Source organism: Barbus barbus (assembly GCF_936440315.1).
Source record: "Barbus barbus genome assembly, chromosome: 28".
Classification (NCBI taxonomy): Eukaryota; Metazoa; Chordata; class Actinopteri; order Cypriniformes; family Cyprinidae; genus Barbus; species Barbus barbus.
Window position 1 is genome coordinate 17,651,901 of NC_136756.1, and position 27,901 is coordinate 17,679,801.

At 36.7% G+C, this 27,901-nt stretch overlaps 3 protein-coding genes across 6 annotated transcripts; 2 read left to right on the top strand and 1 right to left on the bottom strand.

The window, feature by feature from the left end:
* Positions 1 to 6,204, top strand: LOC306848524 (histone-lysine N-methyltransferase SUV39H1-like). The gene is made up of 6 exons (XM_079383129.1): positions 1 to 38; positions 1,480 to 1,661; positions 2,900 to 3,553; positions 3,872 to 4,018; positions 4,140 to 4,269; positions 4,793 to 6,204. The coding sequence occupies exons 1-6, from the start codon at positions 20 to 22 to the stop codon at positions 4,924 to 4,926; spliced, it is 1,266 nt and encodes a 421-aa protein (XP_079239255.1). The 5' UTR covers positions 1 to 19; the 3' UTR covers positions 4,927 to 6,204.
* On the bottom strand, positions 6,199 to 15,238 carry LOC306848522 (uncharacterized protein). Of its 2 annotated transcripts, none has more exons than XM_079383125.1 (4): positions 14,075 to 15,238; positions 11,309 to 11,349; positions 11,114 to 11,199; positions 6,199 to 8,692 (listed from the first exon to the last, which is right to left on the bottom strand). In XM_079383125.1, exons 1-4 carry the CDS (start codon positions 14,911 to 14,913, stop codon positions 7,352 to 7,354), a joined length of 2,307 nt encoding a protein of 768 aa, XP_079239251.1. In that variant the 5' UTR covers positions 14,914 to 15,238; the 3' UTR covers positions 6,199 to 7,351. The 2 variants fall into 2 exon arrangements, with proteins under 2 accessions (XP_079239251.1, XP_079239250.1); XM_079383124.1 differs by having other exon boundaries at positions 11,114 to 11,202; positions 14,075 to 15,200.
* Positions 14,084 to 27,901, top strand: LOC306848523 (forkhead box protein P3-like). 3 transcript variants are annotated; one of them, XM_079383126.1, is made up of 14 exons: positions 14,084 to 14,541; positions 18,120 to 18,197; positions 23,382 to 23,542; positions 23,745 to 23,819; positions 23,906 to 23,987; positions 24,063 to 24,195; positions 24,278 to 24,385; positions 24,478 to 24,565; positions 24,761 to 24,829; positions 25,693 to 25,846; positions 26,005 to 26,081; positions 26,162 to 26,263; positions 26,520 to 26,641; positions 26,864 to 27,901. In XM_079383126.1, the coding sequence occupies exons 2-14, from the start codon at positions 18,122 to 18,124 to the stop codon at positions 26,958 to 26,960; spliced, it is 1,344 nt and encodes a 447-aa protein (XP_079239252.1). In that variant the 5' UTR covers positions 14,084 to 14,541; positions 18,120 to 18,121; the 3' UTR covers positions 26,961 to 27,901. The 3 variants fall into 3 exon arrangements, with proteins under 3 accessions (XP_079239252.1, XP_079239254.1, XP_079239253.1); XM_079383128.1 differs by lacking the exons at positions 14,084 to 14,541; positions 18,120 to 18,197 and adding exons at positions 20,106 to 20,187; positions 20,790 to 20,885; XM_079383127.1 differs by lacking the exons at positions 14,084 to 14,541; positions 18,120 to 18,197 and adding exons at positions 20,136 to 20,187; positions 20,790 to 21,006.

The window sequence follows — 27,901 nt, forward strand, 5'->3', positions numbered from 1 at the left end:
TTTTGGCGGCGGTCGGAAGATGGCGGAAAATTTGAAAGGTAAGAATATATCGTGTTAATCGTTCAGAAACAACGGTTTACACGCTATATGTCTGATGCATTTCACGAGTTGTTAGTTAAGTGACATCTTATCAAAGATTCCCCGGAATCAAACTCTCCGTTTTGGAAGAATCTTTGCTGCAAGTTGTTGATACAGATTCACAGTAGGTCGATGTTATGGCCACCGCGCGCTCATGCAATACATTCAAACAAGCTCGGTGTGAAATCATCTGTCTCTCTTGCATCGACTTCTTTGTAAAGTTGTACAGCTTAACATACGGTGCAAAGAGGAGCACACTCTGTATTTAGAGTAATCTTCAGTGTTTAGCTTTTAGCGTAACTTTTACGATCTCTTGAGGAATATGATTTACTCAACATGTTTGTTCACTGGACACTTTATCATAAAGCACATAATTCACCCGCAAAATGTTAATCTAATGCCTACGTCGTTGTTTACATAATTCATTTAGGTTAACTGAATCTCCTGTCCATTTTGCTTATGACGATTAATCTTTAGACAATTTATTAAATGGCCCATAGGTTAGTGATGATGCATGGGAGTTTTTCTGTAAGGGTTTTTATCTTAAAAGTTATCTGTATCTATCATTTTGTTCAATGTTTTTTTAGTGTTATCTGTGCTGTTGCTTTTGGCTCAAGCTTTTTAATGCCAAAGACCCCCAACTACGATGATCCCCTTGTCAGGAGCCCCTTCCTACAATATAACACATATATATATATATATATATATATATATGCTTTGTTTGACATAATATCAGGTAATTGTTAATTTCCTAAATTAAACGATTTGCTTTTGTTTGTCACTGTAATTTTGTCTTAATTTATGTTAAACTATTGTCAAAGAAAATATTTGCAAGATAGCAATATATATTTTTAAAGCCTATATTAGAATATAGGATTGTCAATTTAATTGACAGCTGTTTGAAAAGCACTTTCCATAATAAATATCATTCCAAAACTGTACAGCTAGTTAGAAAAAGCTAACAGTGGTGAATTTCTAGACCGAGGCAATGCAAATTCAAATTAATCTTGAATGTTAGAAAGTTTGAGGTCTGTAATTTTTATAGTTTTGGAAAATTGTGTATGCTCACCAAGGCTGGATTTATTTGGTCAAAAATACTGTAAAAATGGTAATATTGTTTAATATTAGTACAATTTTAAATAATGGTTTTCTGTTCTGTTTTAGTAAGTCTTGAGGACAAACCTGAACTATTAGCTTTATTCCCTGAGTTAAAGAGCTTAATAATAATATAATAATAGCTCCGAAATTCTCTGCAATCCTCTGGTTTACAGGCATGAGGACATCAAGTAGCCTATTTGCTGAAGAGCTGTGCAGTTCTTGATCTAAAGCTTGCACACATGTCTATCATCCCACATTTTACCTGTGTTTTTCTTGCAATTAACATCTAATTATATTTTGTAGCTGAAGTTTGTAGGGTAGCATGCATCGCTACTGTGGACCAGCTGGAGGTGATCTGTCGAGAGCAAGGGGTGAAGTGCGAAGAGCTGGGCATCAACAAGCACAACCTGTGTGATTATGAGGTGGAATATCTCTGCGATTACAAAAAGAAAATCATCAATGATGATAAGACACAAATAGTACAGGTGAGGTTAAAAGTCAGGCTCATAAATGTACTCATGTCAAAGTAAATTCTATTACATGATGGGTAAAATGAGTTTTATCAAAGCAAAACTGTTTAAACTAGTGTTACAAGTTAGTCTTCATTTAGTTTTTAGTTTTTTAAAGGAATCTTGCATCCCAAAATGAAAATTTGCTGACAGTTTAGTCACCCTCAGATGTGGAGAAATTTAGCATCACTTGCTCACCAGCGGATCCTCTGCAGTGAATGGGTGCCGTCAGAATGAGAGTTCAAACAGCTGATCACAAAAATCCAATCAATCTCCAGGCCATCAGTTAAATGTCATTAGAAAGGAAAAGCTGTGTGTTTGTAATAAACAGATTTATCATTAAGACACTTTACTATACCTGTTGTGTCCTAAAATTCCTGTCAAAAGTGATCTTGTCTGAATCAGGAGAGACATATGTACAGATCAAGCACCATATACAAGCCAAAACTGGTCTAAAAATATATGTCTGTAAATTCTGTATTATGGATTGATATTCTGGCCAGAACCGACGGTTTCAAGTTGTTTCTTGCAAACACTCAGCTTTTCACTTCACTAGATGTCAAGTGATGGACTGGAGTCGTGTGGATTATTGCGATGCTTTTATCGTCTGATTGAACTCTCATTCTGACGGCACCCATTAACTGCAGATGATCCGCTGGTGAGCAAGTGGTGTAATGCTAATAATCTCCAAATCTGTTCTAAAAAAAAAAAAAAAAAAAAAAAAAAAAAAAACTTTTCTACATCTAGGATGACATGAGTAAATTGTCAACCAATTTTAATTTTTGGATGAACTATTTCTTCAAGTCTAGTCATAACTATGTATATCTCAATATATAGTTAATTAATTAAGGCAGTATATTTGTTTATTATTGTATATAGTGTTGTGCACAGTATGATATTGTCACAATGTCATTCCTTTTTTTAATGAACCTAAATGTCTTTCATATTTTCATTTTTCTATAGTATAAATGTTTAAGTGTGCTCTAAATCACTCTAAATTTTGTTGTATCGTGTACAATAACAATAAAGCACCTTATATTAACTTTTCTTGTAAAAGTTTGGTTTAATTTGAGCCCAAACATTTGACTGATTGACCACTTGACGAACCACTACTTGGTCAGACTAGCTCAGTCTTAATAGTGGCTATATTTATGCAACTGGCCCCAGGTCTAAATGTGTCTAAGCTCACTACCATCCCTGTTACCCCTTCATAGGAGTTATACTGGGTGAAATGGAAGGGCTACCCTGAATCCAGCAACACATGGGAACCACGGAAGAACCTGAAGTGCGTAGATCTTCTCAACCAGTTCTGGGAGGACCTGAACGCAGAGATGCGGAGACAGAAGAAGCGTGCTGCCCCTCGTCGCTTAGACCCCGCCACCGTGTCACAGCTCATCCAGCGGGCCAAACTCCGACAGACCCTTAAACGATGGGAAACACACCTCAACAGCCTAGGCACCCACAAGGGCCACATCTACGTCCGGAACCAGGTTGACTTGGAAGGCCCACCTAAGAACTTCACCTACATAAACGACTATAAAGTGGGTGATGGGATCTTGCTGAATGAGGTATCCGTGGGCTGCGAATGCACAGACTGCCTGGAAAACCCTGTGGAGGGATGCTGTGCCGGCGCATCGCAGCACAAGTTTGCTTACAATGAGTTAGGCCAAGTCCGCATTCGGCCCGGGTTGCCCATTTACGAATGCAACAAGCGCTGCCGTTGCGGGATCGACTGCCCCAACAGAGTGGTGCAGAGGGGAATTCAGTATTCCCTCTGCATTTTTAGGACAGACAATGGAAGGGGATGGGGGGTAAAGACCGTGGAGCGCATTCGGAAGAACACTTTCGTTATGGAGTACGTCGGGGAGGTGAGAAGCACTATATGTTTACTTCCTGTACGGATCAGATTTTTATATGTATTTATTTATATATATATGTATGCATTGCTGGCACCCAGTCACTGTGGCTTAGACAAGATGTAAAATTTTTTCACCTTCAGTGTTCCGTTGTGTCAGTTTAAGGTTTTTGTGTTTCATTGCAATATGTTTTGCTTCACTGGTAGATAATGGCATTATCAATCAACTTTTTAGTTTCCTTGTGATGGCTGATTGGCTGTTTATCTGTCTTTCCCAGAAGGGAGTCTGGCTTCATGATTGTTAAACCCTCTTTTTATCTCTTTTGTTTAGATCATTACAACAGAAGAAGCCGAACGCAGAGGTCACATATATGATAAAGAAGGCGCCACCTATCTTTTTGATCTGGATTACGTTGATGACGAGTACACCGTGGATGCTGCTCACTATGGAAACATCTCTCACTTTGTCAATCACAGTGTGAGTGGTCTTGAGATCCTTGCATCATCTTGTAAACAACTGACTTGATAGCAGTTAAACTGTAGCTTTTTATCTGAGGGAAGTCAATTGAATTCACAAATGTTTTCTTTTTTCTCCTCAGTGTGACCCCAACCTCCAGGTATATAATGTGTTCATTGATAACCTGGATGAGCGGCTGCCGCGAATAGCGTTCTTTGCCACACGTGGGATAAAGGCAGGAGAGGAACTCACATTTGACTACAATATGAAAAGTAAGTGTGGGACTTTCTTGAAAAAGAGCGTGTACAACATATCAAGTGACACTGCCTTTACCATTCTATTATTTAGATTGATTCATACATTGCCATTCAATAGTTTGGGATCACGTTTTTTCGAAGGAAATTGATACTTTTATTCAGTAAGGATGCATTCAGTTGATAAAAAGTGACAGTAAAGACCTTTGTTACTTGAGCACCAAATCATTATTAGAATGATTTCTGAAGGATCATGTTACACTGAAGACTGGAGTAATGACTAATGAAATTCAGCTTTGCATCAAAGATATCCATTACATTTTAAAATGTATTTAAATAGAAAACAGATTAAATTGTAATAACATTTAATATTGATTTTATATTCATGTTATTTAATTTTACTGTTTTTACTTTTTTATTGTATTTTTTCTTTAATGTTCTATTGAATGGTAGAATCATTAACTAAATTTACATTAACTTTTATATATTTCTCAATAAAAATGCTGTATTTTTCATGGAAAACGTTCATTTTTTTCCATAGTTGATCCAGTAGATGCCGAGAGCACGAAGATGGATTCTAATTTCAGTCTGACGGGACTCCCAGGCTCTCCTAAAAAGCGCATGCGCGTAGAGTGCAAATGCGGGGTACCGACATGTCGAAAGTACCTCTTTTAGAGGAAGTCCATGCTAAATAGGGACTGAAAGAAGATCATGTGTTCCAGTGAATGTTGAAAGCATCTGCAGTTTAGAAACTGTTTTGGGAGGTGTTTTGAAATGCTTCATTGAATTTTAAATATATTTAAGAATTTGTTTTATTTCCCCAAGATCAACCTCAACTTTTTCCATAGTATTGTTGTCTTCTGTGTTTAAATAGTGTATAAAATGTAGCATTACTTTTTCAATTTGTCCGTTACAAACGTTTGTAAAGTACAAAAATATATTTTCAGTAATTGTTTTAAACCCATATTTTAATTCATATCAAGCTTTGACTCCATGGAATTCTTAAAAAAATTATTTTTTTTTTTTTATGCTTTATCTGTTTTAATAGAACAGATTATCTTTTTACTTTTTCCAACAAACTCTTGTAGTCTTATTTTTTGCCCTATGTTTAGGAAATATCTTTAGACCAGTGCAAACAATCAAAAATTTATAATGTCCTTCCTGCAATTAATTTTTTTTCTTGACCTCAAATTTCCACCAGGGGGCAACATTTTATTATTAATGCACAGAACGGGAAGTTCGTTAGACTGGAGGAGGTGGACCTACATGAAATGTTGCCTTTTACGCATACAAAATGTTCTGTTTTATGTGTGTATATAGTCTAAAAAATATATATTCATAATGTTAAACTGGTATTTGAGCGCTGGGCTTAAACTGATGCTTAAGTTTGGTTATTTCACAGGTCTGACTACTATTCAGGGCTGTGTTTCCCAAAAGCATAGTTGATAGCGGTTCATACATCATTCCACTTATGCTTGCTATGCTTTTGGAAATCACAGCTCAGGTGGTTTTCAGAACTGGACATTGAAGCTGGAATATGTGCTGTAGGTTAATGGGAGATGAATTCTGGATTAACCAATGCTCAGGACCATTTCACTTAAATCAATTCACACAATTATATAACTATCGTTCAACCAAATCTGTGCATATGTAAATATTTAAAGGCTACCACTTGTTTTTTATTGGTTTTGCAATAAAAAAAAAATTCAGGATGCCTTGTCAGACCTCACATTTATCTCACACTCATGAATGAGCAACAAACTATGTTCTTGTTTATTAAATTGTATAATGAGTTCCACTGCTCTGTGAATATAACTGTTTAATGCCAAAGTTTAATTGATTTCAGTTTGGGTAATTTCTCATTTTTTGGTTGACATTAACAGCAAGCTTGATCATCTTTATGTGAAGGGCTATACACAAAGCTGTGAAATAAACAGATCCATTTTTATCAGTTACAAACTTTTATTTCTACTTCGACATAAAATACATGTGAATATTTCATTATTTAGCACAGAAGGTGTTCACAACCTTGTTTGCACATTTATTCAGTGAGACGGCAAAGTAATAAAATGTGAATAAAATCTTTCGTGTCAAGTTTTGGACGGAAATCAAGGGTCAAAAGGAACGGTTCTATCCTCTCTGCCTACAATGGTGTTTAGTCACCCAGTAACCTGATGCCGTGACTTCAGTGCAATGCGTGACCTTTTGGGGTATCAGAGGCTTGGGACACGCTTTTAAAGATCACTGCAAAACACCATATACTTGTCTGCTGACTGACAAGAAAGCAACTTTAAATGTTTTTAACCCTGTAGGAAGCAGAGATGTAAAATTCCATACTCTTCAAGACTAACACATTTACTCATTTTAAGTTCATAGACCGAATGTGTAATCAAACCACATACAACATCAAACACCTTCACAGTGAAATTAAGTGAATAAACAAACGCAAGTGTCTTTAAACATTTCTTACCTAGATAAATGCTCTGCTTAGTTTGTAAATGTCTACACAGACCAACTCCTCAGTGAGAACAAGCAAAACCTCAGATTTAACTAAACTTACAAAGTTTTCTAAATTTCTGCTCTGAAATCACCTGCACTGTTTGTCCAGTCTCACCACATCTTATCACACATAAATCCACATCCGTGCACCATCAAGTCATTCCACTCACAAAGGACTCCCATAAAAGAGCCAAATGCAATCTTCTGTAGCTACTGTATGCATATATAGATAGATGTATATAGAGAGAGAGAAACTCACAAAATAGACATTTTGGTAAGTATGAATTAATGAGCTGAGCCACTTTCCAATGGCCAATCATGTATGAGGTACACAGTGATGTCATTCAGCTAAACCACACATTGCTTACTCAAACTATTATTTTTGGTTGCAAATAAGCCACTGCAGTTTTATACGGTCAATCTGAATAATAAACTACTACACCAAGCAAAAGCTTCAACTCAAAAATACTAACTCTATTTAATACCACAAACACCGGATCTTTTTGGAATTCCTCAAGGCACTGGGGGAAGAGGAAGAAGGTAAAGTCTTAAGGCTCTGTAGGAGAAACAGATGGAGGGGGAAATTAAACTGGCATAGAACTTAGAACCAGAGGGACAACAGGAATAATGCCACACACAGAAAAACACTGGGCTCTTGAATCCCAACAGCCAGACAAATAACAGCACTGAAGAAGGTTGCGGAGACCACCAGACACGTGTTCAGAGAAACAGTCCTCTGATCCTTTGATATTTGAGATAGTTCAGTGCCAGGTCTTGGCAGCGTGTGCTGGGTTTCAGGGTCTTTGCATGTCTGATATGGAGCAGTAGACGTTTCATCACCCTCAGAAGTTAAATCATCTTCTGCTGAAGAGTTAACGCTTGAAGACTGAAGATTGAAGGCTGTTGGTGAGGTTTCAGAAATGCTGATCAGCTCTGGATTTTCTGGTTTGCTTGTTGAATGCTCTGGAATACACATCGTAATAGTTTGGTGATCAAGTTTTGGATCCTCAGGGTGGACTGAGGCCAACATGCTCGGATCCAAGACAAGTTCTTCCTCTTGCTGATGTTGCATGGTTGCTGACTTATCAGAGTCTAGATGGAGTAAACTTTGGGATTCTTTGTCCGGTCTTGTGGGACTTAAATGAGATGGGAACAAACAGGAAGCTCCCAAACCATCCATTTCCTCATCATCCATCTTGGTACTTTCCGCCTCAATCGTCTTAATGGTATCGACTCGGACCGAAGAGACAAGTTCTACTTTCTGTTCTTGAATTCCTTCCTCCAGGGGGTGCTGTATTCCCTCTGATAAATTGAGCTTCTCCATATCTTTAGTTGCATTGTTTACCTCGGTTGATGGAGGGTGCTTGGCTTCTTCCAACATGTGAAAGCAAGTCCCCGTTTTATCTTCTACATTCCTACTTGGTTCTTCTAGCACATCTGCCAATATAGCGTCCTTTTCTACAACAACTTCCTTCTCCTTAACATTCTTAATACCTTCTTCCTGGATTAGTGGCATGTCTGGAAACCCAGCCAGTGATGGTTGGCTTAACTCGAAAGGCACTTTTGCTAACATCTCATTGTGGAAATCGTCCTTCTGTGAATGAAGAGATTGGTCACGTTTACTAGAATCCTCAAATTCATCCTTGGTTGTCTCTGGGTGATCATAATGGTGTATGAGGACTGCAGGAAGTGGAAGGGACAAGGAAGGGCCAACATTATAGACTTGATCTTGTGGCTCTAAGAACTGCTGTGTTGAACGTGACTGGGGGATGGATAGAGTTAACGGTTGAAGTCCAGACTCTTCTGTTTGTGGTATATTATTGGATGACATTGACTTTAGTGCTAGTGGTTCTCCAAGGGGAGTATCTGAAGTTGACTGAGGACATCCTGCTGTGGAGGAAGTCCTGGTGGACTCTGGAGAACTGGACAAATTCTTGGCAGTCTGCAACAGAGAGCAAAGTAACAGGAAAAAAAATCTTGGATTCCAAAGAATCAAGAATGTATACTGTAGGCAGTAAACACTTTGTTTTGCATTCATGAAGCTGAATTACTACAAACTAACAAAAAGTGTAAGATGAATGGCACAAACTTGAAATTCAATATGCATTGCTGTAATCATTTCTTGATTGCAACTAGTTGGAGAATCAAGAGAAATTGGATTTGGTAATGCATATTATTATAATTGACACCAGCGCTGATTAAGAGCACAAATTGTCTACTGATATTAGTATAAATAGTTTTTTTTTTTATGTATAATACATGCTGTTTTTTTTGACCATATCAGTTTATCAACACTAATAATTGTAGGTTAAAAAAAGATAATTGAATAAAGAAAAATGAATATGAAGACATAGAAATAATTTCACAGAATTAAAAAAAATAAAAATAGCTGAACTACCTATAATGCCAAGTGCAAACAGGAAAGTGATGTGTTAGCATGAAGTGCCAGTTCTTTCTGGCTTTTCCCAGAAGCCTGTGCCAATGAGGGGAGATTAGGCTAATGGAAAAAACCTTTAAAAGTTCTGAATGTGATGTGACAAGATCATGTGACAAAATTACACAAGAATTAAAAGCAACAATGAGAAAAGTGATGTTGAAAATGTTTGGGGAATGCTGTTTAACTACGAATGTTGTCTGCTTAAAGTTGTGCAGGGTAAATCTCAGGGTAAACACGCAATGATACGCAGAAATACAATGATACAAACACAGAAATACAATTTCTACTGCTATTTTTTAGCTGTTTTATATAACTTTTACAGTTTTGTGTTTACTTCCCTCCCAATGACTCCTTGCCAAAATGCTCTATGGGAAAACAGCCCAAGGAGCCCAATGAATCAGCCCAACCTTTTGCTAAAAATCCACAGCAGTTTGTCTGAAGTTGAAAATATCAGGAAATGTCAACATAAAATAAGAATCACACTAATTGACTAAATGGTGTATATTTTTTGCTTATATGAGCATAATATATAGCATACGCTAAGATTATAGGTTTTTTTTTTTAGCTCCAAGTATGAACACGAATAGCTTCTGCAGGGTTGATCTTGATATCAAATTATGGGTCATAATACAGGATGCATGTTACATGCAACACGATGAATGGGTGAAATTGACAAGTTAGCAATAAGTTAGCAAGTCACGTGCACATTACCTAAGTTGATGCTGAAGCTTCAATGAGCTGTTCAGGTAGACAGATGAAAACAATCAACAAATACACATCTTGTTTTTAATAAGATATATACTGGAGCATAGGTTAAATAATTGTTGGTTAAGCAACAACTGTTTGACATCGTTTAGCTAACTTACAAAAAGCTGTAACACTGTCAGCATGATAACTTCTTAAAAACACTACATCGTTAAATATTTTAAAATCATATTTTTATATATTTAAAGGCTTAACAGTTCAAGGGACAGTTCACCCAAAAATTAAAAATGTCTTCATTTACTCACCATCATGTCGGTCCAAACCTGTATAAGTATCTTTCTTCTGTAGAACATTTTAAGATTTGTGTCTTTACCCAATGGTATTGCTTGTTTACTAAACTGTTTGGTTAACAAAATTCTTCAGAATATAGAAAGTCATACAGGTTTGGAACAAAAATTATAATTCAATTTCTGTGTGGTCCATCAGTCCAAGGCCTCTGGTAAATTAATAATAATGCGTCTCAATTTATTGTAAAGGGCAGACCACAGACCAGAAGCCGAGATAGTGATACTATTGTTGTAAATACCAGATTCAGTTACTTAAAACAGCTGCAGATTGACACACTGCAAATAGACAAGCAAGTGGTTATCTGGACAGTGAAATGTCGGTGGGAATTTTAACAAGCGAATTTTATTATGCGAGTATGCAGGTATGATGAAAATCCACATCATTAGAATTTTAGCTAGTATTAAATAGACAATAGGCAATCAATGAGTTAAGTTTAATTTTATGTCTGGATTCTGGAGTTATCTTTAGCCTGGTCTGCTCTGAAAAACACTACAGCTCTGCATTTGCTGCAATAGTGACAGACAGGAATCCTGGGTGTAAGAATAAACTAAAACGAATGAAATCGCTGATTAAATCAGAAGACATCACTGATAGATAAATAACTGTACACCAACACAGTAACAACATACAAAAAAATACACTGTAAGAATGTCTAAACAGCATAGGGGTCAATTAAAAAAAAACAAAGAAAAACAAAAGTGTGAACCGCACACGAATCATGTCATGGAAATCTGGTAAAGGTTAGAGTAAAGAAGGGAAAAACTTGTTTAAACTTTTTTTTTTTTTTTGTACGTTCACAATACACGGTGTCTTTTTCCGACTGCCATTCCAGGCGCACTTAGAAACGGTGATTACAAAGCAAACCTCACTCACCTCGATGTCGATCTCTGGCTGAACTATAACCGGCTGTGCAAAAGACGCTTGATTTTCCACTACTTCACACTCAGTGCTGCTGAGATCTGCTGAAAAAATAAAACAGAATCCCGAAACATAAAAAGACTAACCTGGCAAATGTTTCTTATTTAACCTGAGATAAATAAGCTATTGGATGGCTTTATGAACACATACCATCTCCTCCGTCATTAGAGTCATCATAACCAATGTCAGCTCTAAAAAGAAGACACACACACACACCAAAACAATCATTCTTCAGCAGCACACATCAATAAAGAGCGTTAATAAACGAAGAGTATAGATTTAATCTGTATAACTAATCATTATTAATAGAAGACTATTAGTTGCTCCTCACAGAATATTACATATTATAAGGGATAGTTCTGCCAAGAATGTTCACCCTCATGTCAGATGCACGTCATTCCAAACCTGAATAATTTTCTTCAGTGAAACAAAAGATTGAGAAATACAACTTCCATTCAATGGAATTAATCAAAACTGGTTACCAACATTCTTCAATAAATCTTTTAAGTTCTGGAAAAAACAAAGTTATACAGGTTTGGAACAATATGAAGGAGAGTACATAATGACAATTTTTATTTTTGGGTGAACTATTATAAAGTACAAGTATAATCCATCGGCCAGAAGTATACATGATTGTTTCACTAAATGGAAAATAACTGTGACCTCGGTGACATTTGTTACTATGGTAATATCGGGACCGCCTCCAGAGCTTGAGATGCTTTTTTCAGAGCTGTGGGTGATACCGTCTAACCTACACTCACGCTTAAACTGCATGTCAGATCCTATGAAGGGATAAGGACCTGTCCATTTATCACACATGCGTTCTTGCATACATCACCGAAAGGTTTTGATGAGCATGATAGTCAGATGCTCTGGTCATGTGCATCTTTGCACAATCTTTTCCCTTTCATTAAGTCACCGCTACATATTTCGAGTATTTTGTGCACGAAGCAGTTCGATTGGCATCCTGTTCTATGACCTTCTATTTGTAGCATTGAGCAATGTAGTAGAAACAAGACTTGACATTTGAGGAAAGGTTGCAAGCAAGACTTGCAAGTCTGTATGGAACTGTAGGTCGAAACTCGTCTTCTGATTTTTATCTCCTGACAAAACAGGAGTTCCATGACAATGTACATAAAAATGCCACTCATTTGCTTTTTTCCTCAAACTTTCATTATCGTAGGTGGAAAAGTGGAAATAATTGTTTAAAAAAAAAAAGCTGTAGAAAAGGCCCCGTTTAATTCACGATTCAAGAGCTTTGTTATTCCCTGGCTCTCCTCCTTTAGCAGCAGGAAATGAAAACTTGTGACACTGCAAAGACTGCATCTAAATATTTAAGAAAAGGTTCATTGCACAGACGCTGCATTAAATCAACTTACTAAAACTCATGAACAGAATGAGATATCTTCACCAAACTATGTGCACATGTAAGAGTCCAAACTTTGCTCAAATAATAAAAAAAAAAAATGCATAGCTCTGCCACTTGGTGGCGCTATAAGATGGAAAAACAAAAATGGCTACAACTACGCAAGCGTTAGTTCAATTGACCTGAAAATTGGTATGCAGTGTCTTTGTCCAATGCGCCATAAGTGTGTATGAGGACATTAGCGGATCTCAAAAAACATGACTGCCACCGACCAATGAAGTTTGAACACCTATTAGACAACGTTAAGGGAGGCCGATTGGAATGAAAATTGGTGGGCATGTTCAACCCATGGCCCTAAAGTTCTGTAAGAATTTAGAAAGAAATCGGCAACTAGGGGGCGAAATTGCATTTTTAAAGTACATAAATGATTGTATATTGCACACGTACACTTAATCTCCATATTTGACAGATCTCATGCTGAGAAACTTTGCCTCAAGAACCACTGCTGTCAATCAAATAGTTCATTAATTCTCAATTGTGTTAACCTACTTTTGCAAACCAGTCCTAGGTTTTTCGCTCAATCTCGATCAAACCACTGCAGCACAATTCTCTGGACTCTCTATCAATAATTAAAAAAAAAAATTAATTGAATTTTGTCCTTTGGTTAGCTACAACCGAGTCATTTAGAAAAGGGGCATGGCCAAATATACCCAAAAGCCAATAAAACCGAAACAAAAACTCAAGTTTATGAAACTTGGTGAAAATTTGTCAGATAACTCTTAACAATCATGCAAAGTTTCATCAAGATTGGACCATAGGTGGTGCTATAGCAGTAAAATACCTCCAAAAAACATTTCTATTGAAAATGCATTTAATGTAAATTTGACCCTAGGTGGCGCTATAACAGTAATGACTTAATCATATTTCTTTGGTAAATTACCTGCATCTACAAAAAATGCTATTTTAATCATTGATTTAGGTCGTTACAGCCATGTTAATACAATGTCTTTTACCTTATGTGCTTAAATGCCTAAAGTGCTTGAACCCCGGTAATAAATAAATATATATATAAATGCGCTTTTTTGCAACCTCTCCTCCAGTATCTCTCGGTGAAGGGTTTCTCTCTTACAGGTAAGCAGAGAGTGGAAAAGGCAAAACCCGGAGTGGAACTCTAATGAAGTGTTCAAGGAACACTGTTTGTCTGCCTCTATGGTATTCCAGGTCAGTTAATAGTCTGTACGTTGCTTGGCCACTTCCAAATCTAAAACCTTACCCTAGTTAAAAATCTCTGTTGGCGGGCAAAAACTGAATTAACTCGATTTATTTTGTTTGAAAGGTACGTTTACTGAGGATAAAGCAATCAATTAAGAAATATCACACACAGCAAGCCCTGTTGCCATTTAGAAAAACTAACGTTTTTAGTACGACATTGCTTAAATTAATCGTTTTATCCGTGCTAAACGGCTAAATTAACAGTAACAGTATAGCTGGCTAAACAGATATAACAACAGGGTTTGACCCGTGTTATAAGTTCACTGACGCCCACTTACCGGTACCTGGGAGGTTTTAGGATTCCTCTCAGCTCAGTTGTGTCTGCTGTGGTGGTTTGGACTGTCTCTTCCTCATACGACTGTAACAGAGTTACCGAGTAATTCCTGCCAGAGTTATTCGCCCAAAACTCTCCATCTGGCGTCTCGTAGCGCACAACAAAATCAATCCGCGCTCCGTTGAACAGGTACGGTGAAGCGAAGGCCAACTTCACGGAGAACTTGTCCGTCTCGCCGTCGTTGGAGCCCAGGACGTACTCGGTTGGGAAATCAAAGTGATTGATCCAACCATCCATCGTGGACCGGACATAGACTGATTTGTGAAAAGAAATGTTGAGCACACGAATAAACACCTCGAATGACAGAGGCTCATCTGGCACAGATGTCACGCTCTCCACTTCCAGCTTGTTGGTGTGGACAGCGAGCATGAGCTCGGTTCCGGTGAGCGGCTGGAACTCCGGCCATACACGGTAAGTGGGCTCCCGGTAGGCTTTTCGGTACCGCGCCTCCTCTTCCTCCCATCTTGAATCGTCCTCTTCGTCTGAATCAAACGGGACAAACATTCTGACCTCAACCAGCTCGGTTCCCGTACTGTCTGCAAACGACACTCTTCTGTTCGTCAACACCAGGCGTATTCGCATGTACTCTGCGGTTTCATCCGCGATCGAAGAGCCACGCTTTCTGGGAACAGGAGAAGACCTCGGTATTAGCCTGACGTCTTCCTCCGTTTCCTCCTCATCTTCATCATCACTGTTGTCATCGGAACGCTCGACCCTCACCGTCTTGAAAAGACCCTCTTGTGAGGGGATAGTTAGGAAATTACTGTTATTCCCCTGCGCCATTATGTCTGTTTCTAAGCCGCGTAAACATGAAAGGAGCCGTTACCGCGATGGTGCGCGTCCGTCAGACCGAGCTGCCGCTCATAGTGCCAACGGAGACCCGCGAGGGTCTGTCACGTCGTTTCGACCGAACTAGGCCTAAACTATTGACATAAACGAGAACTGCAGTTTGGAGCTCATAGTGCACAGACACGAAGAAGTGTCTAAATTTAGCAGGATGCGGCACGTCCATCGTTTTTCAGAGGTCAGGAGGAAGACGGGCTCTGTTGGTATACCCCTCCCCTGGTCTCTTGTTGGCCGCTCCACATCGCACACGCCCCCCACTACTATTTTAAAGTTTAAAGACACGCTCGTTTGTGTGCTTGCCGTTTGCTTTGAGAAAAATCGTATAATATTAATCGCAAAATAAGTAATAAAAGACAATATTGGTTAAAAAAGGCACGTTGCTACTCTTATAACAACAATAATAAAAAATATCGATCTATTGGCTAAAATAAGGCTATTTATAGTATGATAATACATTTGTCGTAATTTCATAATATTATGAATATAATAAAATTACTGTTAATAATCAAAACAATAATGAGATGATTATATAATCTGAACTCAACCATTCTTTTGTTTTAAATTCATTTAAAGACATTTTCGGCAAAGAATACAATAAATACTTTGTGTTGCTGTCAAGAATATGTAAACCATTGGTCTCAAACTTAATTCCTGGAGGTCCACAGCTCTGCAGAGTTTAGCTCCAACCAGCTCCAAATCACACCTGCTTGCCAGTTGATAGTATTCCTGAAGAGCTTGATTAGCTGGATCAGGTGTGTTTGATTAGGGTTGAGCAGAGCTGTGGCCCTCCAGGAATTGAGTTTGAGACCACAGCTCTAAAACAAAGTTTTAAAATGCTGGTTTGAATTTTAGAGATGCACACCATTTACCAACAGCAGAATTACAGTTTTGATTCGTGATATGTGAAGAATTATGAAATAAATAGAATTATGAAATACCAAAAGTGAACGAAGAAAAGCAGTTAAAAACCGTTTTAGTGCCCAATTCTTTCACTCATAAACATTAAATATATAAAACATAAAAATATAAATGTATATAAAAAAAATCCCTGTGCAAATAGCTTGCCTACCTGTCACTGATTGCAGAGTTTATGCAGAAAAAAAATGTAAAGGTCTGTTAAATTAATTTCTTGTAGTATAGTCCAGTGCAGCTGCTTCAAATGAACATTATAGTAGAACGATCATGAAGCTTACGAGATCCAGTGGTGAGAAAGAAAATCTGGCATATTTGATTACGGACCATTACTGGTTTAGAGCTATTGATTGGTAAGCTATTTTAAGCTAATGGTAAGCATTTTTTTTTTATCCTAGATGGAGCAGTCAGTCTTGCTTAATATAGTGAAATCAATATGTGCAGCAGGTAGTATCAGGGGACTGGCTTGCTGCGTATAGAGCAATGGTTCCCAAAAACATTCCTGGAGGCCCCACAACACTGCACATTTTGCATGTCTCCTTTGTCTGACACACAATTCAGGTCTTGGAGTCTCTACTAATGAGCTGATGATCTGAATCAGGTGTGTTTGATTAAGGTAACATGGAAAACATGCAGTGTTGGGGGGCCTCCAGGAAAATGGTTGGGAACCACTGGTATAGAGCAGGGATTCCCAAATTCATTCTTGGAGCCTCCCCAACACTGCACATTTTGCATGTATCCTTTATCAGTCACACCTGATTCAACCCGTCAGCTCATTATTAGCAACTCCAAGACCTGAAATGGGTGTGTCAGACAAAGGAGACATGCAAAATGTGCAGTGGGGAGGCTCCAGGAACGGGTTTGGGAACCCTGGTATAGAGGGTAACCACGATTGTATCCATTTTTGTTTAACAATGAATAACTCTGAGGGGCGGTTTACCAGACAGGGTTTAAATTAAGACAGGAGTAGGTTTAATCTAGATTGGTTAATCTTGGTTTAAAAAAATGACTTTCTGAAACAGATTACTACCTCCTGGACTATGGAGTCCTGAACTAAAATAAACTAGTTTAATTTAAAACCAACCGTGCTAGTCTGAATTAGCATGACGGTTGCCTGTAAAACATGGAATGAACCAAGAAAAGCTTAAAATTGAATGGAACTGAGAAGCAAATCCAAGGGAAACAATAACAGCGGAAAAAAAAAGACAGATCAACAACAACAAAAGCAAATAAACAAAAAATTGTTACTAAACAAGAGAAAACTTTTTTTAAAGCAAGCAAAGTAAACTGCACACATCAGTTGTCGAATAATAAAAAAGGAATGCATAGGAATCTCTTTGTAATGAATTCCTGCATAAATTATTGCAATTAGCTGTTGTCAGTTTTGCAACATTTCATTATTATTATTCATTATATTATGCATAAAGCGTCTTTTTTTAGTGAGAGAGAGAGTCGTGGTCAGAATTATACTGGCACCCTAAAAAAGTACAATCAAAGAGGACTGTGAAAATAAATCTGTATTGTTTATCCTTCTGATCTGTTACAAACCTGCCTACAGTATATTGTCTGTGTCTATTGTCTTAATGCAACGTGAGGAGGATAGTTTGAATGGCCAAAGACTCTCCAAGGATCACAGCTGGATAATTGCAGACAATAGTTAAGTCTTGTGGTCAGAAAGCCTTATTATGGACCATGGTTGGATCTTCCAACAGAACAATGATCCAAAAAGGATCTAGTCTTCCTCCAGGAAATCAGCCTATTCAATTCTGGACTATAGGCTAAGTCTGAGACTATTGACAGAGAAATAATATATATGTTAATCTGGTTTAGTCTAGGACTAGGCTTAATCTCTGTCCGGGAAAACGCCCCTGAGGGGTTTTTTTGTGTTTTTTTTTTTTACTTATATTTTAACACAAAATATCTTTATCTATCTGCTACAAATGTCAGTCACAATTATAATGATTACAAAGCAGATTAAAGAACTGGTTTTGAATACAAAGAGTTACATTGTTGCAACTGTTAAACTAGTTAGGGTCAGTTGTAACAGTATGACAGAAAATAATAACCATTTCAAAAAATGAACCATCATTATACATATAATTTGCATCATAACAGCTGTAATATGTATCAAGAAGTTACCTTTACTTGCATGTTACCTATATATCTACTGCATTTTAAAATAAATCCAACTCTTACCTCTGAAACATCTGTCTTTTATTCTGTCTGTCTAGGCATGCTGAAAAATCAAGAAAATAGAAAAAGTCTTCAATGGGGACTGGTTTTGTTACAACTCTCCACACCCCTGTCAGGTATTGTTGTTGAATGCGGATATGATATAATCATGATTTGAATGCGTCCCCCTATTTTCCTGCAAATATAAGGTCTATGATTAAAATAGAAAAATTATTGTGCAGACATGGTTAAAAAAAATAACACAACTTTGTCTCAAAAATTGTATGTATTCCAGTGACTAGTACTTTTATAACTAACCCTGTCTTATGAGTATCTGCTCAAAGATACCTGAAAGAAATGACCATTTCTTTAATATCGATCTTTTTTTTTCTTTTTTTTAGGTTAATCAGTTGGTTTTTTGCCTACCAAATGTTTTATTTTCCTTTTCTGTAACAAAACTTGCCCAAAGACTAGGAATATAATATTGTACATAGCACTACATGATGCTATAATCTGTGTACTAGAGACAAATAATAAAACAAAATGTGGAACCTGGAAGTGGTTTAACAAACATTTTCATTGTTTGTCTCTAAATGTCATCATCAGATGTTATTGAATTCGGCAGGCACACATATGTTATAAAAGTCATAAATGAATGTAGAAGAGCTGAAAGAAGAGCAATCTGTGAAGTTATATTTTTAAAAAAGTCTTTGCTTTTTATTAAGCAAATCTTTCATTTTCCTTAAAAGTTTTTGGACACAGTAACTGTTAGTTTATGTTTTTCAATATAAGAATTTTATCATCTTTTCATAAATGTTTTACATTTATCCCTTAGGTTTACAGCTCAATAAAAATTGGGCTTGTAAATTGAAAAATTGTCAAATTGAATTTTTGAACATAAAACATAATGCATAAGTATGACCAGTTCCCAAATGTTTATTCATACGTTAACAGTTTACATATTCTATATCTATTTCATATTATGTGAACTTTTCAGACTTTATAAATATGACCTCAAGCATCATTTGTTTTTTAACATTGATCTACCTATTGTTAAGATACATGTCAAATCTACTCTGTTTTCATCTTCAAAAATATTTTTAAGTTGTATGTAGTTACGTATATGTATCAGAAAAGACAGAAGTCGTCTTGTAAGTCTACATGCGGTACATGTGCTTGGGAGTGTCATTATTGAAGAACAATTTGTTCAAAAACACTCAAATAACCTTTTCAACCACAGGATGAGGATGTTTTTTCCTCTGTTAAACTAATCGACTATGTACCCTGTACATATGTTCAGTCTCCCCCCCCCAGAACCCGAATACAACGTCACAAACCCTGCAAACGGACTTTCCGAACACGTAATGGGTTATTTTCTTTGCAATCTCATTTTCCAGTCTTCCGGAATGGACTTCACCAGATTTTCATTTGAAAGTGGCACGCTGCATGGCCCTTATTTATGTGGGTATATGGCAGAATTATTATTTTTGTTCATTTAATCTCAGTCATGAAATCTGACATGAATTATCTGATCCATGAAAATACGTTTTATCTTATACAATAAGATGTTTTGAAATCAAAAAGAATGAATGTGGCGAATTAGAAATATCTGTTAAAGCAAATGTGTAGAATCTCATTGTTGTCTCATGGTAAAACAGCACATAAGATGTTCAAGATGAATTTGGGCTTTGGCTCATTCACACCAGAGGAATAATTTATTTGTTTATTTAATATTCACAGTCAGCAATGCACATACAGTATGAGATCCCAAGTAATAATAAAAAAGACAACTATCTATAAAACATTTATGTGTAGAAAATCCCAAGTAATCACCCAGAAAAAAATGGGTTTTCTAAAATAGGTAACAGAAACAACAAATTGCCACATAATTTCTGAAGAAGATATGGAGACAGTCTGACTAGCAGTTACTACACACTCTGTAATGCACACATGAGTGTACAATATGAACACACACACACACGCCAGCACCCAGTGGGGAAACACTCAGCCTTGCTGAATTTCCACTAAATGTCATGCTAAACATTATAAAAGGGGTGACCTGAACATCTTCCAGAACATTCAACCTAATAATTGCTCTCTCACTTGCATCTGACACTCGCACAACAGGTGAGTTTTTTTTTTTTTTTTTCTCCTTTCAACCTTTTTTTTGTCCCTCCTTTCAACCTGGTTGTATTAATTAGTTATTTGTTTGTTTTCAGAAAAAAAAAAATTAAAGAAAAAAAGAGAAACTTTTAATCAGTCCTTTTATAACCCAAAACTGAAGCTTATGCTTTAAATGAATATAAAGATTTTTTGTCAGTATGACAGCAGTGTTTGAGAATAAGATCATTAAGTTATTGTGTGTTTTTAAATTATGAACAGCATTGCATCATCAAATGCACATTATTTTTTATTTCATTTTAATACTCAAAATATGCTTTTGTTTTGAATCATTTTAATCATTGCATATTTTAAAGCTAGATTTCTCAAACCAACCACTGAATTAATTGTGATTCATTTTACACTTAAAATGGCATTGTAATTCCAGATGATGTGACAATGTACATAACATTTCATTATGCTGTACTTTCTTTTAACCTGACAAACTAACACAGCTCAGCATAGGAAAAAGAGACAAGCAACCAAACAGTGTGCTTTCCTAAAGTGCAGATGCAAATGAGGTCTGTGCATCTTAGACAACTCAGTCTTTGGTTTTCTTTGCTGTTCAGAGGCACCACAAAGGCCTTTGCTGAGGAGAAGGATTACGTTAAAGCACACAGAGTGACAGTCTCAAGGAAAAGCGCAGACAAAGAAAGGTGTGGGAGGTAAAAGAGACTTCGATCTTCGCAGTTATGATAGCAATTGCATCATGTATTAGTTAAACTAATGTGTGTGAAATCAATGTTCCATCTTAAAGAAGGATCACCCAGACAACAGATGTAAAGGGTAAGTTATACAACTCTAAAAATACACTTCTTGCGTAGCTAAGAGCTGCACATGTGGAGAAAATGAGTAGGTGCAAAAATAACTTGGTTGACACGAAATACGTTTTTGATGGCTGTTTTTGCCTTTTAAAAGGTCACCTCTTTATTCACATTTTTTTTAACCAAGTAGCCTAATTAAGTTCACATTTAAAAGTAGCGGTTTTGTGGCATCTTTTAGCAAATAATCCACGTTTCAGCAAGAACCATTTTTGGCTGTGGTGGATTCTTAAGTTGAGTTATACAGTTCTTTGAAGATTCAAAGAGATTAGTTCAGGTCTGTATGTTGGTTTTGTGTTCTTTAAAACATCAGTTCATCATGGTTTTCAACACAACTACAGAAGAGGAAGTTGAAAAAGTACTACTTTGACATCAGGCTGTGAAATGTTTCTTGGTTTGAACCGTTATTTTTAAGAATGATGGCATTAGCTAGTTAGGTATGATTTGGTATATGATAGTGATTGGAAAACCAAGTTATATATTGGAAAATATGATTAGAAAAACTAGATAAAATTCTACAGATGCATCGATATTACTACTCTGAATGATACAATAGGCCAATAATTATTTTCATGCTATGTTCAATAACCAATACATTTTTTTTGTCTAAGTAAATAATAATAACAATAAAAAGATAAATTGTGATATATGCATTCACATGTTACATGGTAGTCATTTTCACAAGCATAGAAATCTTTTAGGCACTTACCTTGCTACTTACTGTATAATACTAGAGAATGCCCAAGAATAACACTGTTTAATGCAAAATTAGCTTCGTCTTGCATATCTTCAGCAATTATCACAGATAATGTAGTAGATGTCACGTTAATGAATTAATCAATTAATTTTGACCTCCAACAATAAGAAGCCACGATGATGGAACTGGGTGGAGCAGGGTGTCCAACTATTAAACACTATCATTTGACTTCAATTTACAGTACAGTTCGTACCTCAGATATCCTGGTCTTTGATTCATATCATATTGTGTTAACACAAATGAGTGGGTACAGTGGAAAAAAAGTGAGTCAGAATGAAATTTTCTATGTTTGTGGGAGAGAATTGAGGCCAGAATTGTCTTTATGTTCCATATCTGTATTTTTTTTAATTATTATTATTAATTATAAGTTTCAGGTTTAATTCCGTGTGTGCGAATTGAAAATATTTGATGGGCGTTTGCTGCATTTAGTTGGCTCACAGCTTAGAGCTGGTGATTATCACTGTGACTATGAATTCCACAGAACACGGAAACTAAAACTGATTTTACTGAATACTGAAGTTTCTAAAGTGTCATCATTGTAAAATGAAACTTGCTGTCAGTCCAGACTATTCTCATATTTTGAGGGAATTGATCTCAGTGATTGGAACTGAGAGAAGACCGTATTCAGACTGAGAGATGAATAATGAGTTTCATTGCCTTGAATAATCCCAGTCTTTTCAATATCATCTTCAGGTCAAACCCTCAGAGGAACAAATAAAAATCAATGCACATTCACTAAGTACACGATCACAACACTGAAAACTAATCCTGCCAATTAATGGAAAATGACACCCTTGCATATTGCTGATGTAAACCTCATTGGTCTCAATGACTAATGATACAGAGGACTGCAGAAAAAGGCTCATAAAAATAAAATGTGCTGCAAACATGGGAAGTTGATCATTTTCAAGATGAAAAGCATTTATAGCATATTTGTAAAACATTTCAGAACCTGCAAAATAAGGTTCTTCTTCTCCTCCTCATCAAGTCAAGTTGCTTGTTTGAAAAACCCCCCAGGTGAAAAAAATGTGACATTTATCATAGGCTGGATGTGGTTAATGTCAAATGTCAATGAGAAATAAGCAACACATGACTTCTTAAACAAGTTCAGAAAAAACCGCAATAACAATGGCGCTCTAAAATCCAAAGATGAAGGTTTTTTCAAATAACTTTTTTCAATAACTTGAGTTGAGGAGATATTTTGTGGCTAAGCCATATTGTAAAATATGTAATATCAAATAAGTACAATAAAAGATTGCTTGATTTAGCTGACAAAACTGTTTGCTTCACAGAATGGGAAAACATTTCTTCAGTTTATATATAAGGGGCCTACTCAAGGTGAAGTGTGGTTTATGTTCAGAAAACACCTGTAAAGTGAAACAAGAAGGAAAAACAACTTCCATACATTTACAAGTTTTATTCAAATATGTACAGTTATTCTATATTTGGAAACAAAGCAAAGGTGCATGCATTTACACAGGAAATAGTTTGTGCTCGGGATGATTCATTTCACTCTTAGTACGCAGTAGAACGGTAAAGTTAATCAACTGTGACCTCTTTTATATCTTCATATTTCTAAATAGGAATGCTTCAAAATGGTGCTGGAACACACAAAGGTGGAGATAACTGGAGTAGTCACCAAAATCAGTACCAAGAGGAAGACCGTTCTACCTTTTCCAGCATGCAGACCCAGGTCAGAGGAAGCAGTTCATCTCTGATCTCAGGCAAACTCATGGCTACCAAGGTAACAGACCGGAAACTGACATATTTCTGCATTACTGCACAAAATAATAATATTAAATGATATTATATGAATGTTGATTTGAGTTATTCCACCTAAAACACACTTTAGAACTTCACAGCTCAAGTAGCGCATTGTACTGAAAGAGTGAGCGCTGTATCAAACAAACCTTAAAATGTATCTTTTTCCAATTGTGATTTCAAAGGTATCTGCTTCCTTGGACAGTGATTTCAGAGGTTCTGGCTCATCTCACATTCAAAATTCCACTCTACAACAGCAGGTACAGTTCAGTCAGAAAAGGTTTCACTTCCCTAGCGACACCGTACCTAGAAAAACTTGCATGAGTTGTCTGTTGTCTTTATCTAGACTGCCAGTGATAAAACAAGCAAACATTTCAGACAGCACAGACCATCAGTACTACGCAAAGGCAACCAGCCGTTCCCACAAGGTACTGGTACTGTACTTTATCAAAACAAATGAAATCATTTATCTCTGACACTAAACTTTTTATAATGCTCCACAGCTTGTGGTGTTCATGACTGGGTTGTGGACACTGTGTGTAAGACAGAACCTGACAGTGACCTGTCAGACCGTGTGCCACTTTACACCAGCCAATCAGAAAGTTCTCAGCCTGGCAGCACAGAGCATACTGGGAAGTGGGTATCTGGTTTGAGAACATAAACACACAAACAAATAAATAAGGCCCGTATGGTACTAAGCATTTATGGTTATCTCTAGGCATGAATACAGTCTTCCTGGTGGCTTTCTGTGTGTTAAAGGACAATGTGGATGGCCTGGGTGCTCAAAGAGCAGAGAAGTGTTCAAAGAATATGGACATTTCTTAAAGTGAGACACTTATGGAGTTAACAAAATCATTTACTAAATAATTGCAACAATACCTGATATCTGTACATCTTTATGTATATTCCATAATCTAGACACCTTTCTACTGACCATGCTCCTGGGGACAGAAGTATAGGCCAGTTGAGGACGCAGAAAGACAAAGTACAATACATGGAGAATCAGGTATGCGACTCCAGAGCTCAAAAACAACAATTTGTTCTATATTAAGCCAGTTTATGTGGGAAATACAGAACCAATTTAATATGCACCACAGCAGCTAATGATACATAAAGCAGGAGGTTATAATAAGAACTGGATTATAAAAGGATGCATGTTTATGGCCTTGCATTACATTTACTATGTGAATGTTACTGTTAGTTGACTGCTGAGAGACAGAAACTGCAGGCTATGCAGCTACACCTGTTTGACGTCAAATCTACCTCTGAGGTAAGCTCTCTTGTATTAAATTAGTTTTGAAATGTATAATACATCTAAACAAGTGGTCAAATCTATGCTGCTTAAAGCCCGAGATATACTGCACGATTTCTGATTCACCACGATTGTTTCATAACGCCAATTTTTCGTCTGGGACACCCGAAAATCATGCAGTGTGTCTCGGGCTTAAGAGGGTAAATGGCGGCCAGTTGCTGGCAATCACAGAGTTCATAAATATGATTTTAGCCACCCATAAATCTGGGAAGAGTTACAAGACAATTGCTATTTTAAGATGTGTAATAAGAACACACATTTTCAAATGAAAAAAAAAATCTTCCCAGCAAGCTGACTTATTAATGCTCTAAGAAAAGCTACATTTATTGATCTACACTCCTCAGTTAAAAAAAAAACATGTATAATGCTATTGAAAGGGAGTCAGGAACAAATAGTAGGTTTGGAATGTATGCACCAAACGTTGCCTCCACAAACATCTCCTGCTGGCCAACCATCAAGCATACTGAAGAATGGACTATAATCATGATTTGTAAGTGGATTATGACTTTGTCTTCACACCAGTTTATTCTTGAGACAACTGCAAGGCCATCTGTCTGCCAGCTAAAGCTGACATGAAATTAGGTCACACCTGACAACAATGATCTTTAGCCAGTCTACAACAGTAAAAAAGGGAGTATTAGAAAAGCTAAGACAAAACCCTGTGTGAATTAATCAAATTATTCCATAATGACAGTGGGATCTGTTTATGTTCTGTTTGTCACTTGAGGTTAGATTTTACCTGCTTCTAGGGCTTGATGAAAGCCAGATGATGTTTTATGTCCAGATTATGTATTGATGTAATTTTCTCCTTCTGATCTTAGGATGGTAACAGTGTGGAGAAGTCAGGACATCTGTCAGAACTCCTGCAGCCTGCAGCATGTCAGAACACAAATGGTGTCTATGACAGTGACAGGGCGGCAGCTGAAGCGCTAACACAAGGATACTGGCAGATCTCTACCTCACAAGTTATACCAGGTCATCCAGCACACAAACATTTGTTACTATTAAAATTAAACTATACAAAAATACTGGTTCTGATTACCAGTTATTCATATTTCATCTCCACACACAACACTACAGTATATTATCAAATTATTTTATTCATGCGTGTTTTTTTTTTTTTCTGGCGATAGGGATTATCCCCAGTTTTGAGTATTATAAATTCACAAACATGAGGCCACCTTTCACCTACGCCTCCATGATACGATGGGTAAGTACTGCTGAATTGAACATCCTGTATATTACATTTTCATTTCCTGTCAGCCACATAAAAGTTGTCTTTTATGCTAGGCGATACTGGAGTCTCCAGAAAAGCAGCTTACTCTGAATGAAATTTATCACTGGTTTACCCGCATGTTTTTCTACTTTCGTCACAACACTGCTACATGGAAGGTATGAGATGCGTTGTTTGTACTGTAATCCTATTATATTTGTTATTCCATGACTCACTGCACACAAGCCAATCCTGAAAGCCACAGCCTCCGATTTGTAGACCAGAAAACTTTCACAACTTTTATATTAATGACAGAAAGTGATGACCAGGCTGTGTCATTACAGTGGTTTTATGTTAAGAATAATTGAATCTTATTCCTCCTATTAGATGTAACATGATTTAACAAGTCATTTATGTGTCTCTGTCTGTGTGTAGAATGCTGTTCGGCATAACCTCAGTCTTCATAAGTGCTTCGTGCGTGTTGAAGGAAGGAAAGGTTCTGTTTGGACCGTGGATGAAGAGGAATTTCTGAGAAGAAAAGGACAAAAGTTTCACAGGTAAACTGTCTTTCCTTCTTCATAGGGGTGTCAGTAACATTGTACTTTCATACTGCATGTCACACTCCTGGTGGATAGTTAAGGTTAAAGTTCATTTTAAAATGGCTGAGTAAAAGAAAAAAACTACTTGGACTCTTTGGATAGATCTAAGTGGATCTATTGTTGGAGGTGGGTGAATCATAAGAGATTGATTTATTGCAGTTGCACCACTTTTTCCTCCAGGGATCAAGATATGGGCTGGATGGCACCTTTTCACGTGTTTCCTGTGACTCCACAAGGTGAAACTTATCAGATACGAGGCCCAAATGGACTCTCATGAAGAGATTGCAATCGCATTTCAACCACTAACAATATTAACAACTTTACATTTACATTTAGTCATTTAGCAGACACTTTTATCCAAAGCGACTTACAAATGAAGACAATAGAAACAATCAAAACCAACAACGAACAACAACATGCATGTGCTACGACAAGTCTCGGTTGGCCTAACGCAGTACACAAAGCAAGGTGGGGTTTTTTTTAAGAAAACGGGTAGATAGAATATAGAAAAAAGAAACCTAGTGTTTTTTGTTTGTTTGTTTTTATAAGAAACAAATAGATAGAATAGACAAAAAGACAGTTAGTGTTAGGTTTTCAAGAAAAGCTAGCACTTAGAGAATGAATATGCAATTGATAGAGGGCCAAGTGTGTGCGTGTGTGTTTTTTTTTATTTTTTATAAAAAGACAGATGGATAAAAGAATTAGAATAGAGAGTGCTAGAGTTAGAGGGTCAAATAAAGATGGAAGAGATGTGTTTTTAGCCTTTTCTTGAAGATGGATTCAGCTGCTCGGATTGAGTTGGGCAGGTCATTCATCATACTTTAGTAAGAATGATAAATATTATGATAGTTTAAAATGGTGGTTTTAAACATATAGCTGGCAGTCTATTTCAGACCTAATTATGTTTTTGTTTTTTGGAAAAAAAATTATGAAGTTTGCATAATCCAAAGATAAAGTTAAGTAGTGGGTGTTCAGCAAACTTTTCACTATCCTTCTTGCATTTAAATGTACTGATTAGTACGGTACGAGTACAAGTACAGTTTTTTTTATAAAGCTTACAATTGTACATCAATAATGATACTAATGGCATCGCATGTAAATACATTTAATATGGTACTTAATTTAATATAGCTAATTATGCTGTTAAACAATAACTGTACATTTTCTCTCTATGAATTAATGTCTTAAAATATGATATTCAAATAAAGATCCAAACTG

Excerpts from the sequence above, each read along its gene's own strand:
- LOC306848523 (XM_079383126.1), top strand. The coding sequence starts at position 18,122 with ATGCTGAAAAATCAAGAAAATAGAAAAAGTCTTCAATGGGGACTGGTT. Across the intron at positions 25,847-26,004 it reads TACCTCACAAGTTATACCAG|GGATTATCCCCAGTTTTGAG; the intron begins GTCATCCAGCAC and ends TTCTGGCGATAG. Across the intron at positions 26,642-26,863 it reads AAAGGACAAAAGTTTCACAG|GGATCAAGATATGGGCTGGA; the intron begins GTAAACTGTCTT and ends TTTTTCCTCCAG.
- LOC306848524 (XM_079383129.1), top strand. Across the intron at positions 3,554-3,871 it reads TTATGGAGTACGTCGGGGAG|ATCATTACAACAGAAGAAGC; the intron begins GTGAGAAGCACT and ends TCTTTTGTTTAG. Across the intron at positions 4,270-4,792 it reads ATTTGACTACAATATGAAAA|TTGATCCAGTAGATGCCGAG; the intron begins GTAAGTGTGGGA and ends TTTTTTCCATAG.
- LOC306848522 (XM_079383124.1), bottom strand. The coding sequence starts at position 14,913 with ATGGCGCAGGGGAATAACAGTAATTTCCTAACTATCCCCTCACAAGAG. Across the intron at positions 11,203-11,308 it reads CTCTAATGACGGAGGAGATG|CAGATCTCAGCAGCACTGAG; the intron begins GTATGTGTTCAT and ends TTATTTTTTCAG. Across the intron at positions 8,693-11,113 it reads AGCCAGAGATCGACATCGAG|ACTGCCAAGAATTTGTCCAG; the intron begins GTGAGTGAGGTT and ends TCTCTGTTGCAG.